This window comes from Salvia splendens, chromosome 1, assembly GCF_004379255.2.
Source record: "Salvia splendens isolate huo1 chromosome 1, SspV2, whole genome shotgun sequence".
Lineage (NCBI taxonomy): Eukaryota > Viridiplantae > Streptophyta > Magnoliopsida > Lamiales > Lamiaceae > Salvia > Salvia splendens.
The window spans coordinates 44,022,377-44,035,942 of record NC_056032.1 but is presented as its reverse complement, the minus strand read 5'-3'; the positions used below and the strand labels follow the sequence as shown (position 1 = coordinate 44,035,942).

At 35.8% G+C, this 13,566-nt stretch overlaps 3 protein-coding genes across 4 annotated transcripts; 1 reads left to right on the top strand and 2 right to left on the bottom strand.

The window, feature by feature from the left end:
- Positions 1 to 2,036: 2,036 nt before the first annotated feature.
- Positions 2,037 to 6,444, bottom strand: LOC121801293 (50S ribosomal protein L4-like). Of its 2 annotated transcripts, none has more exons than XM_042200769.1 (9): positions 6,300 to 6,444; positions 6,004 to 6,136; positions 5,649 to 5,710; positions 5,363 to 5,489; positions 4,673 to 4,821; positions 4,196 to 4,303; positions 3,992 to 4,111; positions 2,854 to 3,027; positions 2,037 to 2,497 (listed from the first exon to the last, which is right to left on the bottom strand). In XM_042200769.1, the coding sequence occupies exons 2-9, from the start codon at positions 6,083 to 6,085 to the stop codon at positions 2,396 to 2,398; spliced, it is 924 nt and encodes a 307-aa protein (XP_042056703.1). In that variant the 5' UTR covers positions 6,086 to 6,136; positions 6,300 to 6,444; the 3' UTR covers positions 2,037 to 2,395. The 2 variants fall into 2 exon arrangements, with proteins under 2 accessions (XP_042056703.1, XP_042056695.1); XM_042200761.1 differs by having other exon boundaries at positions 6,229 to 6,403.
- Positions 6,445 to 7,690: 1,246 nt separating this feature from the next.
- On the top strand, positions 7,691 to 10,235 carry LOC121801285 (cytochrome P450 76T24-like). The gene is made up of 2 exons (XM_042200750.1): positions 7,691 to 8,548; positions 9,494 to 10,235. The coding sequence occupies exons 1-2, from the start codon at positions 7,691 to 7,693 to the stop codon at positions 10,133 to 10,135; spliced, it is 1,500 nt and encodes a 499-aa protein (XP_042056684.1). The 3' UTR covers positions 10,136 to 10,235.
- A 905-nt stretch (positions 10,236 to 11,140) lies between these two features.
- Positions 11,141 to 12,587, bottom strand: LOC121801279 (WUSCHEL-related homeobox 4-like). The gene is made up of 3 exons (XM_042200737.1): positions 12,185 to 12,587; positions 11,542 to 11,838; positions 11,141 to 11,437 (listed from the first exon to the last, which is right to left on the bottom strand). Exons 1-3 carry the CDS (start codon positions 12,425 to 12,427, stop codon positions 11,288 to 11,290), a joined length of 690 nt encoding a protein of 229 aa, XP_042056671.1. The 5' UTR covers positions 12,428 to 12,587; the 3' UTR covers positions 11,141 to 11,287.
- Positions 12,588 to 13,566: the final 979 nt, after the last annotated feature.

Below are 13,566 nucleotides of genomic sequence, written 5' to 3'. Positions count from 1 at the left end.
ATGTAATTGATGCAACGGGCATGTTTACACATGATTTTAGATTTATTTGAATCAAAGAGGATATGCGACAGTCTTGTCATGGATCAGAAATCACAGTGGACATATTGGGACCTTCGGGTCAATCATATTGTGACCTACGGGTCAATCATAGTGTGACCTACGGGTTAAATCATATTGGGACCTTCTGGTCAATCATATTGGGACCTACGGGCAAAATCACAGTGGGACCTACGGTTTAATCATATTGGTATATTGGAAATCACAGACAGATACCAGGCTTGATTTGTCACAAAATAATAAACTGAACAGAGAGACATATGCATATGGAGATGAAAACTTGCATGGTATTTGATGCTTATGGTTCTATGTGTTGGTATAAAGAATATGCTTGATATACTACTGATATGGAATTAAAGGTAGAGTTTTATACTGAGTTGAGACGTATGTGCACACTAATATTTTTCTGGAGTAAGGTATTTGGCTCTTGTAATTATAGTTTTTGGATGGTTTAGTATTTGGTATGTGATTACATTATTTTTTACATCGTATTTATTTTTACAAGTGTATTTATCAGAAGGGTTGAGGAGGGTTGAGGGGTGACAAGTAATATTCATTAAACGGTCGAATTTAGTACTCCATGAATCATATTAGATTTATTATTCTATGTATAGTAATGTGCTGATGGCGACTTTAGAGTTAGTAAAATCACTACGTTCTTCTCAAATCATCACCGTTTTTATTGGATATTGTAAACTTCAAATAATTATAATAATTAAAAGGGTAATTGCATGTAATACACAACTTTAATTAGTTTACTGGTTTCTTGCACAATTATGTGATTTACAGCATTGGCATATTCGGCAAAATTAAAGATGTCATGGTTGTCGGAAAATAAACGTTAAAAAGAGTTTGAAATGTGTTATTATAATTCAAAATAACACTATTCTTTGAACAAACAAATTATCTAATTTCAAAGGGTATCATAACTACAAATAGCAAAGGACTATACTAGAATAATAGATATTAATATTTCTCTACAGGTAACTTTAGAAGCTGGGCAAAAATTGTTTGGTGGAACCGTTTTTCATGTTAGATGCCCCTCCCTTAGCATGCTCGAATTCATGTAGGGGGAAATGGGGAATAAGGCTGCTGATATCTTTACTTCCAAGACACTCATCAGGGTTAAAAAGGATACTCCTATAATAATAATTTGTTTTATCATCAAGACAGATCCAAGCAGGGTTGGGTCGGATCGACTGACCCAAAAGCACTATTAATCATCCTCGAACCCCATGAGCGTAATAGTATTATACTCCCACCATCCCTGAAAAGTTTGTCTCATATTTCTATTTCCGCCCCTCTCACAAAATTTATTCCATTTCACTTTTTACCATTTTTAGTAATGGACCTCATATTTCACTAACTCATTCATACTCACATTTTATTATAAAACTAATATATAAAAGTAGAATTCACATTCCACTAACTTTTTCAACTCACTTTTCATTACATTTCTTAAAACTCATGTCAGGTCAAAGTGGGACAATATTTGGGAGACGGAGGGAGTAATCGACATGTGTCAATGAAACGAAACATGAGATAAGAAGTACAGTTGATGTTGTGGATGAAGGGTTAATTCAATCACAAATTTTGGATTTCCTTACCACTTGTTTGTTGTTTGTTTTGATAAGACAGACTCAAATATTCTAAGAAAGATGCATATGTTATGCAACAATGACATCCAAACTTTAATAATACCTACATCGGAGTCCTATTCAAAGAAGACAGACATAGAAATTTCAATGTTTTGGTTCATAGATTATAAGTTGTCAACTATGACTAATTTTTGTAAGTTTAAAAAAATAAATTGATAGTATGTTTACTCCTATATTTTTCGAGGATTGTTTCAGACACTACAATGACTGGTCCTATAAAAACTTGTGCTGGTACTGCTAAAATTCACCCTAAAAATAAAATAAAAAAATAGTTTTTCCTTTATTCGATACTACAAAATAAAAACTAGAACACGTAAAAAAAGAGGCATAAAAACATGGTTTAAGCTAAATTTAATTCCAATTTGACAACGCCAGCCTAAATTATTCAAAGCTAAATTATGATATGATCCCTCTTTTTCATGTGAGGGAATAGCAGCAGAAAGGAAAATTAGATCAGAGTAGCCAAAACTTAGCGACAATCTAGTGAAAAATCTAAGCTCTAAAAATGCGAGTTCTCTCCCAAGCAATAAACAGAGTGAAATCCCAGTTCAAAAACTAGACGACTGAAGGTGCTTTCCTGGGATGAGAAATACCTTAAGACGACATGTTCAATACAGACTTCAGTTGAGGTAGACAAAAACTCCCACTATCCATTCTGATATCAGTAAGCACGAGCTCTATCAGCGATTGATTGGAGTTCTCATCCTTTCAACTATTCGGTTCACAGCATCACGTGACATTACTAGTGTATCGTGCAGAAGGATGCTGTAAACATTCAGACCCTGAAATTGTTGGCACAGTAAGAGCAACATATAGTTGGCAATTATCATTAAAATAATCTGCTATTAAACAACTAAGAAGCTTTATGCTTCAATGAACGAGGGCCACTATTAGTATTGAACTTCTGAGTGAAGAGAAATTAAAATGTCTGATGCGGGTGATTTTGACACAGAAAACACACATCATTTGTTTGGACACCAAAAACAGGGGTCATGTATTTGTGCCAAAATAGTTTTGGAAATTGAGTGATCACTTGAAGATTTTTTTTTATATTCTGAGTTGTGCATATAGTTATTACGCAGATACCGAAGCATTCATTTTCATACAAAGAAATGAAAACCAAAAATTCAAGACTTACAATGGATGGCAATACGTTGACATAATGTAAATTCTGAGTGGCCAACTTTAGCTTCTCGTTAATAGGGCCGCCATCAACCACCAGAATTTTCTTAGCATTCTCCATTTGACTCACAAAGTGCACAATGTTCTTTGTCTTGTGCGAAGGAACTTCTAAATCCTCAAAAACCATAAGCTGTAGAAGGAATTAACATATACAGAACATAAGGAATAGAATTGTTATACAAATTGAGAGCCACAGGTTTCATTGTGAGAGGATGTAAAGATGACCAGATAGGTATACGAAAGGATAGATTAAGAGGAAAGAACCCCAGGAATTATGCTTGCTCAATAGGCAGAAAACATGAAAATTATTGCATTGGCACAAAAAGATCTATAGAGATTGGAGACGATGTAAAAAAACACAAATTAAAAGTAAGCAAGCAGCTTATCTCAAAACTTGCATTGCAAGTTCTTCAATGTGTTAATTTAACTCCCTTGCCAAAAGTTCAGCAAACTCTAACATAATAGGCTTTACACTCCTGAGCTTACAAACAAATTATTGCGATCTTTAATAATAAGCAATCAAAGGCGGAAACCCTAGAACCCACCCTCCCCACCCACACACATTGTGTCACATACAGGAGATTCAGCAAGAAAATCAAACAGAAGAAAGAAAGAAAGAAAGAAAGAAAGAGAATAATTTGTTTGAAGTTAGCAATAAAGGAAACAATCCAAATTGTGTCTAGGACAAGGCATGCCAGGTTAGTAGGAGTATCTAAGGGGAAGTGTTGACATGACAGTCAACTGATGGTTGTGGCTATTGTCTTCCAAGGCTTGAGAAAAGCTAAAGCAGAAACATGATCTGGATCTAAAGAAATGATAGCAGTATCCACCTTGACAAGGATGTGGGACCTTCTAATGGGCAAACGACACTGTTTTGAGAACAACTAACCATTTTAAAGTAAGGTAAAAATAATATACTAATCAATACATATAAAAGCTTCATATCTCCAAAGTCAGGTACGTAAATTCGTAGAAGCCATTGAAGCTTCAAAAGCTTGCATTAGGTGAAACTAAACTACAGATCTGGACACCTAGTCAAAAGCAAGCTAGAGTAATATTCTTGCAAATTATTTCTCTCAACGAACTACACTTGCCTTCCCTTCAGCAGCACGAGCTGAAAGTGCAATCTTCAGTCCAAGTCGCCGAACCTTCTTATTCAGCTTGATAGCATGACTTCGTGGCTTCGGACCGTGCATGGTAGCACCACCTCTGAACTGTAGAGCATATAATATGTCAGGTATACCCTTTTTAAGACCTCTTGATTAGAGAAAATCCATTGGGCAAGATAAAATATTCACCTGTGCACCGCGCAGTGTTCCATGCCTTGCTCGACCAGTACCCTTCTGGGGCCAAGGCTTTCTTCCAGTCCCACTAACCTCACTTATGGTTTTAGTTGAATGTGTCCCCTAAGAACACAGCAACAAAGAACTAAATCAACCAAGAGTGAGTTTATGAAAAAAAAAATATTACAAATGAGGAATGGAGGAAAGAAAAAAATGTGTCCTGACACATCTTTAGTTCTTTGCCAACAAATAAGAAATCACAAACTCAAAGAAAGCATGTTTGGGAGGCAAGACATTGAATTTCTCTGTTTATTGGGAATAAGTAAGAAGATAACTGAAATAAAAATAGAAGGTTGCTACACCAACCAACAAAAGCAACAAGGATTCATATTTTGCTTCCATTTTGTTGTTCCCCACACCAAGAGAATTGTTGGCATCAGTTTCTTTAAGACTTTAAATATTAATTCATAAATAAGGATGAATAAGACACACCTGCCGCCGCTTGGCTAGTTGCCACCTTACGACACGATGAATAATATCCTTTCTAATTGGGACATCAAAAACATCACCACCCAACGTCATAAAGCCTTTATCTTCATTCAGAAAATTCGTAACAGGAATAACCAGATCCTGAGAGAGACCTACAGCATCAATAAATAAAATTAACAACACAGATCCATTGTTTTTACGGCTAACATCTGAAAATGATTAGCAATAACAAATGGAATTACTTTCAATTATATTTTTTTTTCACACTCCCCAATTGTTAGACAAGGAGCTACAAGTTAAAAATAAATAACTCTGGTATCAACCAGAAGAAAAAATGAACATATTATTTGATGTAAATATGATTTTTACTAATTTTATTCCTCTGTGAATAAATATTTGATCATACCAGCTTGCTCCTCTGTGGGGAAGCAAGAGAGTATAGCATCACATTTTTGCCTCACCTAAAAAATGCCCATCCTACAAGACTACCAGTGAAAAATAAATATCACCCAATATTCTCATTTTACTTCCCCACTAGAGCATAAGTAGTGAGACATCAGGAAAAAAAGGATATCCAGCATTCTCTAAGATTCTACCAATTATCACATAGAAGAATAAGCACAAGCAGACAGTAACAAGAAACATAAAACATACGACTAGGGTAATTAATAACCATAAAATGAGCAACTGTACCTATTTCCCGATCCGGAATGGCCACACTTTTACTTTTAGAAGACAGCAAATGCAAGGGAAATGCACCCTCACTTGAATTCGGAGTCAAAATGGTAGTAGAGTACCTCCGGCAAACATCCAACGATGTCTAGCACAAATAAGGTGTTAGCTAGGGCTTTGGATCCCATTTGAGCATATGAATATAAAATCATAGCAAGAAGCACTCAAAAGAACTTAGACTATCATAAATTAATGTAACCGCTATAAAACAATTTCATTAAGTTGCACATGTGCGTTCCAGGTCTACCTTTCCGACGACAGAGGATCTCATTATCGACGAGCTATCACCACAATCATGACCACGAAATGCTGCATCAAAATTCATAGCAAGCAAAAAAAGGTTAGAAACCAAAACAAAAGTTTCAAAATTCAAAATTTTTGAGGTGAATGCAGCAATGGAGAAAATGAAGAGGAAAAAAATCAGGGAGAACAGCAGCGAAATGGTCAAGACAACTGAATATTGGTTATAACCTAAGAACTACGGATGAAATTAACAATGCTGTAACCTTTTTTTTCATGTAACAAACAAGAGAACTGAAAACAAGCACAAAATTAAACTACTTATTCGCAAGAAAAATGGAAAATTTGCGAGAAGGGACTACCATTGTATAATGAAAATGGAAGAGAAGAAACATCGCTGGGAGCGAAGACACGCAATACTCTTCTAGAAATCGAGAAAGCCATCTCCAAATCCAGGCAATAAAGGGCCTCTATAAGCTAGAAATATTATTTCAGCTGCAACAAAAAAGTAGGGTTACATTACACGGTTTATTTCTCAAATTGAAACTAAACTCAAAGTGATGAGGAAAATCAGATAGGAAATCGACCAGATTCAACGAAGCACATTTACTCATTAAACTTATGAATTGCTGTGGAGAGCAAGTACGAAGACGATTACCGGCATAGATAGCAGGCAATTGAAATGGAAGCACCGTGTTCGCGAGAGAGAGAGAGAGAGAGGAATTTGCCCTTCGGAATCCATAAACCCTTCTTTCTGGGGTTTGACGAGTGCGGGCCGGGCTCGGACAACTACGAGGGCCGGGCTATATAATTTTAAGGATTTTTATTTCTTTGTAAGTTAGTTATCATTCATTCCAAAAACATGAAAAATTGTAAGCCGGTATCAATTATTTAATAGTAGTAGTATCTAACAATTGAGGTATTAATAGAATAAGCGCAATATAGTTTGAACTTAGACATATGATTCAATTGTAGTATAATATTTCAAAGGTTAAAAAAGAAAATTAAAAGTAGTACAGCCTCCATGCAATGGATAACAAAAATTTTAATATAAAATTAGTAAATAAAAAAAAGAAACAGATAAATTGAATGGATATTGTGAATTGAGAATGAGACTTGCACCTCAAATAGAGGTATTTCATAAGTTTTTATTCCCTTCGTCCGTTATTAGGAGTCTCCGTTTATCAATTTTAATTCGTCCGTCATTAGAAGTTCCGATTCACTTTTACTATAAAATGGTAGGTAGACCCCACTCCACTGAGTCATTACACTCATATTTTAAAACTCATACCGAACTCAAATGAGACTCCTGATAACGGACAAAGGGGTATCTTTTATGAAATAGATCATTATCCATTAATAATATTTTAATCCATTTTTTTTCTAATCTCTCTTCTTCTTCTTGATTAGTATTAAATTTAAAACTTATATTATACTTACTACCTAAAATCCCTTTTTAGATGATGTAGCAATAAACCTAGTATAATTTTGAAATCTTAACACTATCGTGTGATATAGGAAATTAAAGACTTGAATGACTAAAATGAAAGTCCAACTTGTCAGCAGATGATATAGCTAGACTGGCCAATTTAATTAATTGAATCTGATCACCAAAATAATTCATATTGCATTGTCACCGTATATATTATACAAAAATTATGTACCCCAAGTAGTATAAATTAAAATACTGTATGCTACTATCATTTAATCCTACGGAGTACTTAATATACTAGCAATATGTACTCCATATACACAGAAATTCAAATGGACTTGATGATAAGTTTGGCCTGCTACCTAGAGGCCTATCTACCAAACTTTATTGTCTATTGGGCTAAAGCCCTTGCTAAAGTTATTTTTAAAACTTTAAATATTTTAAATGTAGTGTAAATTATTTTGAAAAACATAATATTAATAATCTAAATCATCTTAAAATCTACTTTCAAATAAAATTTAGGAAACATAGCTCATGCCAATATTTTTTACTATTTCCGCCCCTGCGTGCATTCCATAAATAGAAATACTCATCAAAGATGATAAATCATCAAGTTGATGGAGTTCACCTATTTTCTTCCTCTCATATCACTATGCATCACATTTTCATGCTTCAATCTTCTACGCCGGCGCCGGCGATCACCCACACCGGGCCCGTACCCCTTTCCAATAATTGGAAACATCCACCAACTTGGCCCGAAACCCCACCAATCCCTCACCAGCCTCTCCAAAATCCACGGCCCCTTGATGCATCTCAAGCTCGGCACCATCCACGCCGTCATCATCTCCTCCCCGGAACTCGCCCGCGAAATCCTCCAGCGCCACGACCAATCCTTCCCGGGGAGAATGGCCACCGCCGCCACCAAAGCCCTCCGCCACCACCTCTTCTCCGTCGCCTGCCTCCCCGCCGGCAGCCAGTGGCGGCTCCTCCGCCGACTATGCCGGGAGGAGATGTTCTCGCCGCCGCGCCTCGACGCCGGCCGGAAGCTGCGGAGGCGAAACCTGCAGAAGCTCCTCGGCTACGTCGAGAAATGCTGCGATGATCGGAAATCGGTGGATGTCAACGAGGCTGCGTTTGTGACGTCGCTTAATTTGATATCCAACACGCTTTTCTCGGTCGATTTTGCGGATTACGGCGAGGGGTCGTCGCAGGAGTTGAAGGGGATTGTCCATGGATTGATGCGAGTTTTGGGGAGTTTTAATGTTGCGGATTATTTTCCGATCGTCGGAGTGTTTGATCCGCAGGGGATTGAGAGGGATGCAGGGAGGTATATGGGGAGATTGATGGCGGTTTTTGATGGAATCATTGATCGGAGGAAGGAGTCGCCGGAGAAGAAGGATGATTTGCTGGAAGCGCTGTTGAGCCGAGAAAAGGAGTCGGAGTTGTCGCGCGACGATATAAAGCATTTGCTTCTGGTGAGTCAAATTGTCGAACACTTTGTGTGTTGTTAACTATTTATATTATCTTACTTTGGTTTTAATTTTATTTGAAAAATAACTAGTAAGTACTTATAATCTTGAACTTTGGTAATTCTGGTCGTTTTGAGTCACAGCCACATATTAAATCGCAACATTTCAATTTATCTCAATTACATAAAATAAAGTTGTTTAATTTAAAAATAGACAGGAAAGAAATACAAAATAAAATATTATACTTATTTAATCAATTATGACGAGCATACGTTATACACAAATGAAACAATTATGAAAAATTAAATTTCACGATTCGATATTATGTTTTATTACTGCACTATAAAAAATTTAACTAACTTTTATATGATTTAAATGATTATTATTATAATCTGATCTTTAAATTTGGAAATTAATAGTAATGATTTATTAGAGCTTAATATTCTATTATTAAGGTATGCAATTTTTAAAAAATTCAATAATTACTGAACAGAAATTACTTATTAATATTACTATAATGGATTAATTAATGGGATTGGAAGAAACAACTATTATAAATTAAATTTTGAAATCATTTTCAACTCTTAGATTATCATCTATAATGTAAATTACGTACCTTCCATGAAAATAGTTTGTTTTTCTATTTTGACCCATCTATTAAAATTAATCTAATCTATTGATGGTAAGTTTTTTTTATGTAATGAGATATGTCCAATTTTTTAATTATTAATTTACATTATTTTTTTATCTTTAGTAGATTTCCAATTTCCCAGATAAAGTCATGGTGGTTCAAAACTCATACTAGAGACAAAAATTACATTTTCTTAATTCGTCAATTTTCGCATATATTAATTAATAGTACTAAATTTGGAATTGTTATTTCAACGCTTCCTAAGTCGAGTCAGTCAATTTGGATGATTAATTGTAACCCGTTAATCAAAATTTGGGTAGGATCTATTCGTAGCAGGAACAGAGACGACATCGGGCACGGTAGAGTGGATAATGACCGAACTAATGCGCAATCCATGCATACTCTCGAAGGCAAACTCAGAGCTCCAATCCATCCTCGGACAAAACAAAGCTCTACTCGAAGAATCCGACATCTCCAAGCTCCCATATCTACAAGCTGTCGTCAAGGAGACCTTCCGCCTCCATCCTCCCGGGGCCTTCATTTCGCGGCAAAAGGATGGGGATGAGGCCGAGATAGGAGGCCATGTGGTGCCCGGGAACGCAGTTGTTTTGGTGAATATATGGGGCATAGGCCGGGATTCGAGAATATGGGGGAATCCCGATGAGTTTGAGCCTGAGAGATTCTTGAATGAGAATATTGTTATGGATGTGAAGGGGCAAGATTTCGAGCTGATTCCGTTTGGGGCGGGAAGGAGAATTTGCCCGGGGCAGGCGTTGGCGCATAGAATGGTGCATGTGATGGTGGGGGCTTTGGTTCACAATTTTGATTGGAAAGTTGAAAATGATGGGATGAAATTGAATGGCGAAGAAGTGGACGTGAGTGAGAAATTTGGTCTTTCATTGCAAAAGGCTTTGCCTCTCAAGGCTATGCCTATCAAACTATATGATAGGGAGGGCTACTAATTTGCTCAAATCAATCATGATGTCAAAGATTTGAATAGTTAACTTCTTATTGTCTAAAAAATCTTTTCGATTTAGTTACCATTTAAGTCCACTTGTATTAGTTAATTCTACTCTAAAATCTTTACTGAAAAAAATAATATTGGATAATATTTACTATAAAAAAAATAGTACTCCGATCACATAACCCTTATTTTATAAATAGTCAACCTATTAATCACTTTTACCTAAAGAATGCAAACCAATTATAAATAGTATAGTACAATAATAAACTCTAACCGTATCAGTGAATCGTTTCAAAATTAAAATAAACCAAAATATTGAAATTTAAGAGAGAAAAAGTTAAAAATTGGTAATGGATGCTTAATTTGGGATAGGGAATATCAGGCCCATTAATTTATGGGCCTTTGCCGCCGAAAACACATTTATAATTGTTTGATTGTTTCTATCAACAATAATATTTCCCATAAATTAATTTATGCATTATAAGAAATCATCATTTCTTGGATAATCAAGGATAATAGGAACAAACATATTGGCTTTTATTATGTTTTAATTATTAAATAAAAATTTATATTAATGTATTTTGGAAATTTATAAAATACCCCAGATATACTATCACGGAAGATAATTTGTATTGTATGGTTACACTTACATCTAAAGCAATTTTCAAGTGCGTATTATTTTAGGCTCTTTTTGTGACTTATATACAAAATGCATATTGTGACCATATTGCTTGGAGAAAAATCATGATCGACTAAAAATTCCCCACAATATTATTAGTGAAAATACAAAAATCGTCCTCAATTTATAGTTAGCATAATTTAATCATGTATATGTGCAAGTTTTAATAAATTAGTTGACTTAGTAAAACGAGGTCCATTTTTTTTGTTGAGTTTAAATGTTAAAATGCTACTGCTACTATAGATAGATGTGACAAGTACGTTGTAGACAGACCGAAAGAATTGTGACAAATTGTTGATGGACGAATGTAGTAATTATTCATAATTGATCAACACAAAGAGAAGATTTCCTTCATATTCAAAGAAAATCAGAGATAAAGAAGCTACAAAGATACCATCACCAATAGAAACCGGATCAATCGAAAACAAGTTACAAAAAAGGAAGATTAAATTAAGTTAAATTTAACACTAATTAATCCGAACAATAATCCCTAAATGAAGATCTCCCTTCCGGGTGCAAAGGAAAAAGCTTCAATGTCCTATCTCCCTTTTCCTCTTCTCTAAAATATTTGCTCACTTCATCGAAAACGCACTTCCTCTTATAACGATTATTCTCCTCTTCCTGCATTTATAGTATTTCATTTCATCAGGACACGTCACATTTAAATTTAACTTCAATAATTCATTTCATCAGTATACGTCATGTTTATAATTAATTCGACTTACCTTATTTGGCGACGATAGGAAGAGGGAAGAAGCGGGAGGCGGGGGCGGTGTTCGGGTAGAAGGAGAGAGGCCGAGGCTAGTGCGCTTTTGCTTCTGCCGCTCGCGCGCTTTATGGTTTTGAAACCAATAAAACACGTTTTTGCCTTCGATCTTGCCGTATTTGCCGAGTTGCGCTGTGATCTGCTCGATTTGCTGGGCGTTCGGAGTTCGCATGGCGCTCCGGTATAGCATCTCGAGTATTCCGATCTGCTCCTGCGTCGGATTCCACCGTGTTCCGCCCGGCTGCGCCGCCTCTACCTATACGCATATATGCCTTTGTTTTCAACATGCTTTTGAAATAGTATTGCTTTTTTGTTCTTTTTCACAATATTTTACCAAAACAATATTTCATGCCATGTATACTATATATTTGATTTACAATTATTTCGTCCAAGTTGGTAAATGGAATATGAGATCAAATCATCAAACACTATTACTACTAGTACCTTTTAATCAATTATTGAAATAAAAAAGGTATTGGGATTGGATTATTAATTAATTTTTTTTAAAGTGTTAGTAGATACCAAATTACCAATGATGGGAGATTTGCCATGCACAATATTATAAGTAGACAATTTGATTTAATTAATTAATTAATTATTACCTGAGATGATTCTTTCTTGTGAACTTCTACGTTTCTTGGACTACATTGATTGGGTTTTATGAAGCTTTTGAGATCGAAGGAGGAGGCGGCGGCGGTGGTGGAGGAGAGCGTGTCGGCGGCGGCGTTGGAGAGTTTGGGGGCGAGGGAGCGGAAGCGCTTGCAGCCTAGGGAGAGGGAAGGGGGGTCGTGATCCCAAATGAGTCCACGTGGCAGTTGATGAACCTTCATGGCTTGAATTCCCATGGAATATTGAATTTTGAGGTATGAATTTTGATGCCAAATTGTGTTATGGTTATATAGAAGAAGGTGGTGTGAGAGGAGAGGGAAGAGTGAAAGAGAGAAAACAAAGGCTAAGAAGAGAGAAAAAGAAAGTGGAGTGATGGCACTAGAGAGATAATTAACCAAGACCAAATGATGAGGTGAGGTTGACTTATGATTTCCATGTTTAAAAAGAGAGATGGAAAAGTTGGGCTCTAGAGATAAAAAGGGGTTGATGGAAATTAATCCTTTTTCTAAAAAGTTGGGTAATTTACTAAATATAAAGATTTAAAAAGTAAATTTGTCATAAGGATTAAGGACTCATGTGGTGTGGATATACTCATGTAATAAAGAAAAGTGTCTAGTATGTAAAAAAAATAACAAATTCAAATATGTTTTACCTAGCAAACCTCCTCATACGAATTCATCTTTGATCCCTACTAGACTTATGTACGTACAATTCTAGATATATGCACAGAAACATATCGATTATACTAATAATGATTGACAATATCAGATATGTCGTACCTAGCGAACGTCCTCACATGTCGACAGACTAGACGACCATTTATGTACAACTCGAGATATATGCAAAGAAAAATGCTAATTATACTAAGATTAACAATATCAAACGCCATGACACAACAAGTCCACCTCTGATCATACTAGACGATCATGTATGTACAACTCGAGATACACACATAGAAAAATGTCGATTATATAGAAGAAGATTGACAACATTCTCACACGTGTGATGAGTCCATCTCCGATCATACTAGATTCATGCATGTACGACCCAAGATATACACATTACATACACTATTTTACTCACACATCTAAACTATTGATTGATGGGGTTGGGTTCATTATTGAAGAGGCGTGCGTGTGGTGAATGAAAGGGGTATATGTAATGTGCGTGTGGTTGGATAGTCCAATCCAAGTTCAATTTTCTTGCTTTCATGATGAGGTGCCTCTCCCTCTCTCTTTTCTTTTCCTTTCTCTTTTTTTTCAAACTTTTATCAGTGTAAAGTTGGAGGGAATGTGCAAAAGTGAATCCCACAATCCCAATAACTTGAAAATGCAAATGCCTTTGTTTTATTTATAGTTGCCTTTTCGAGATGCCA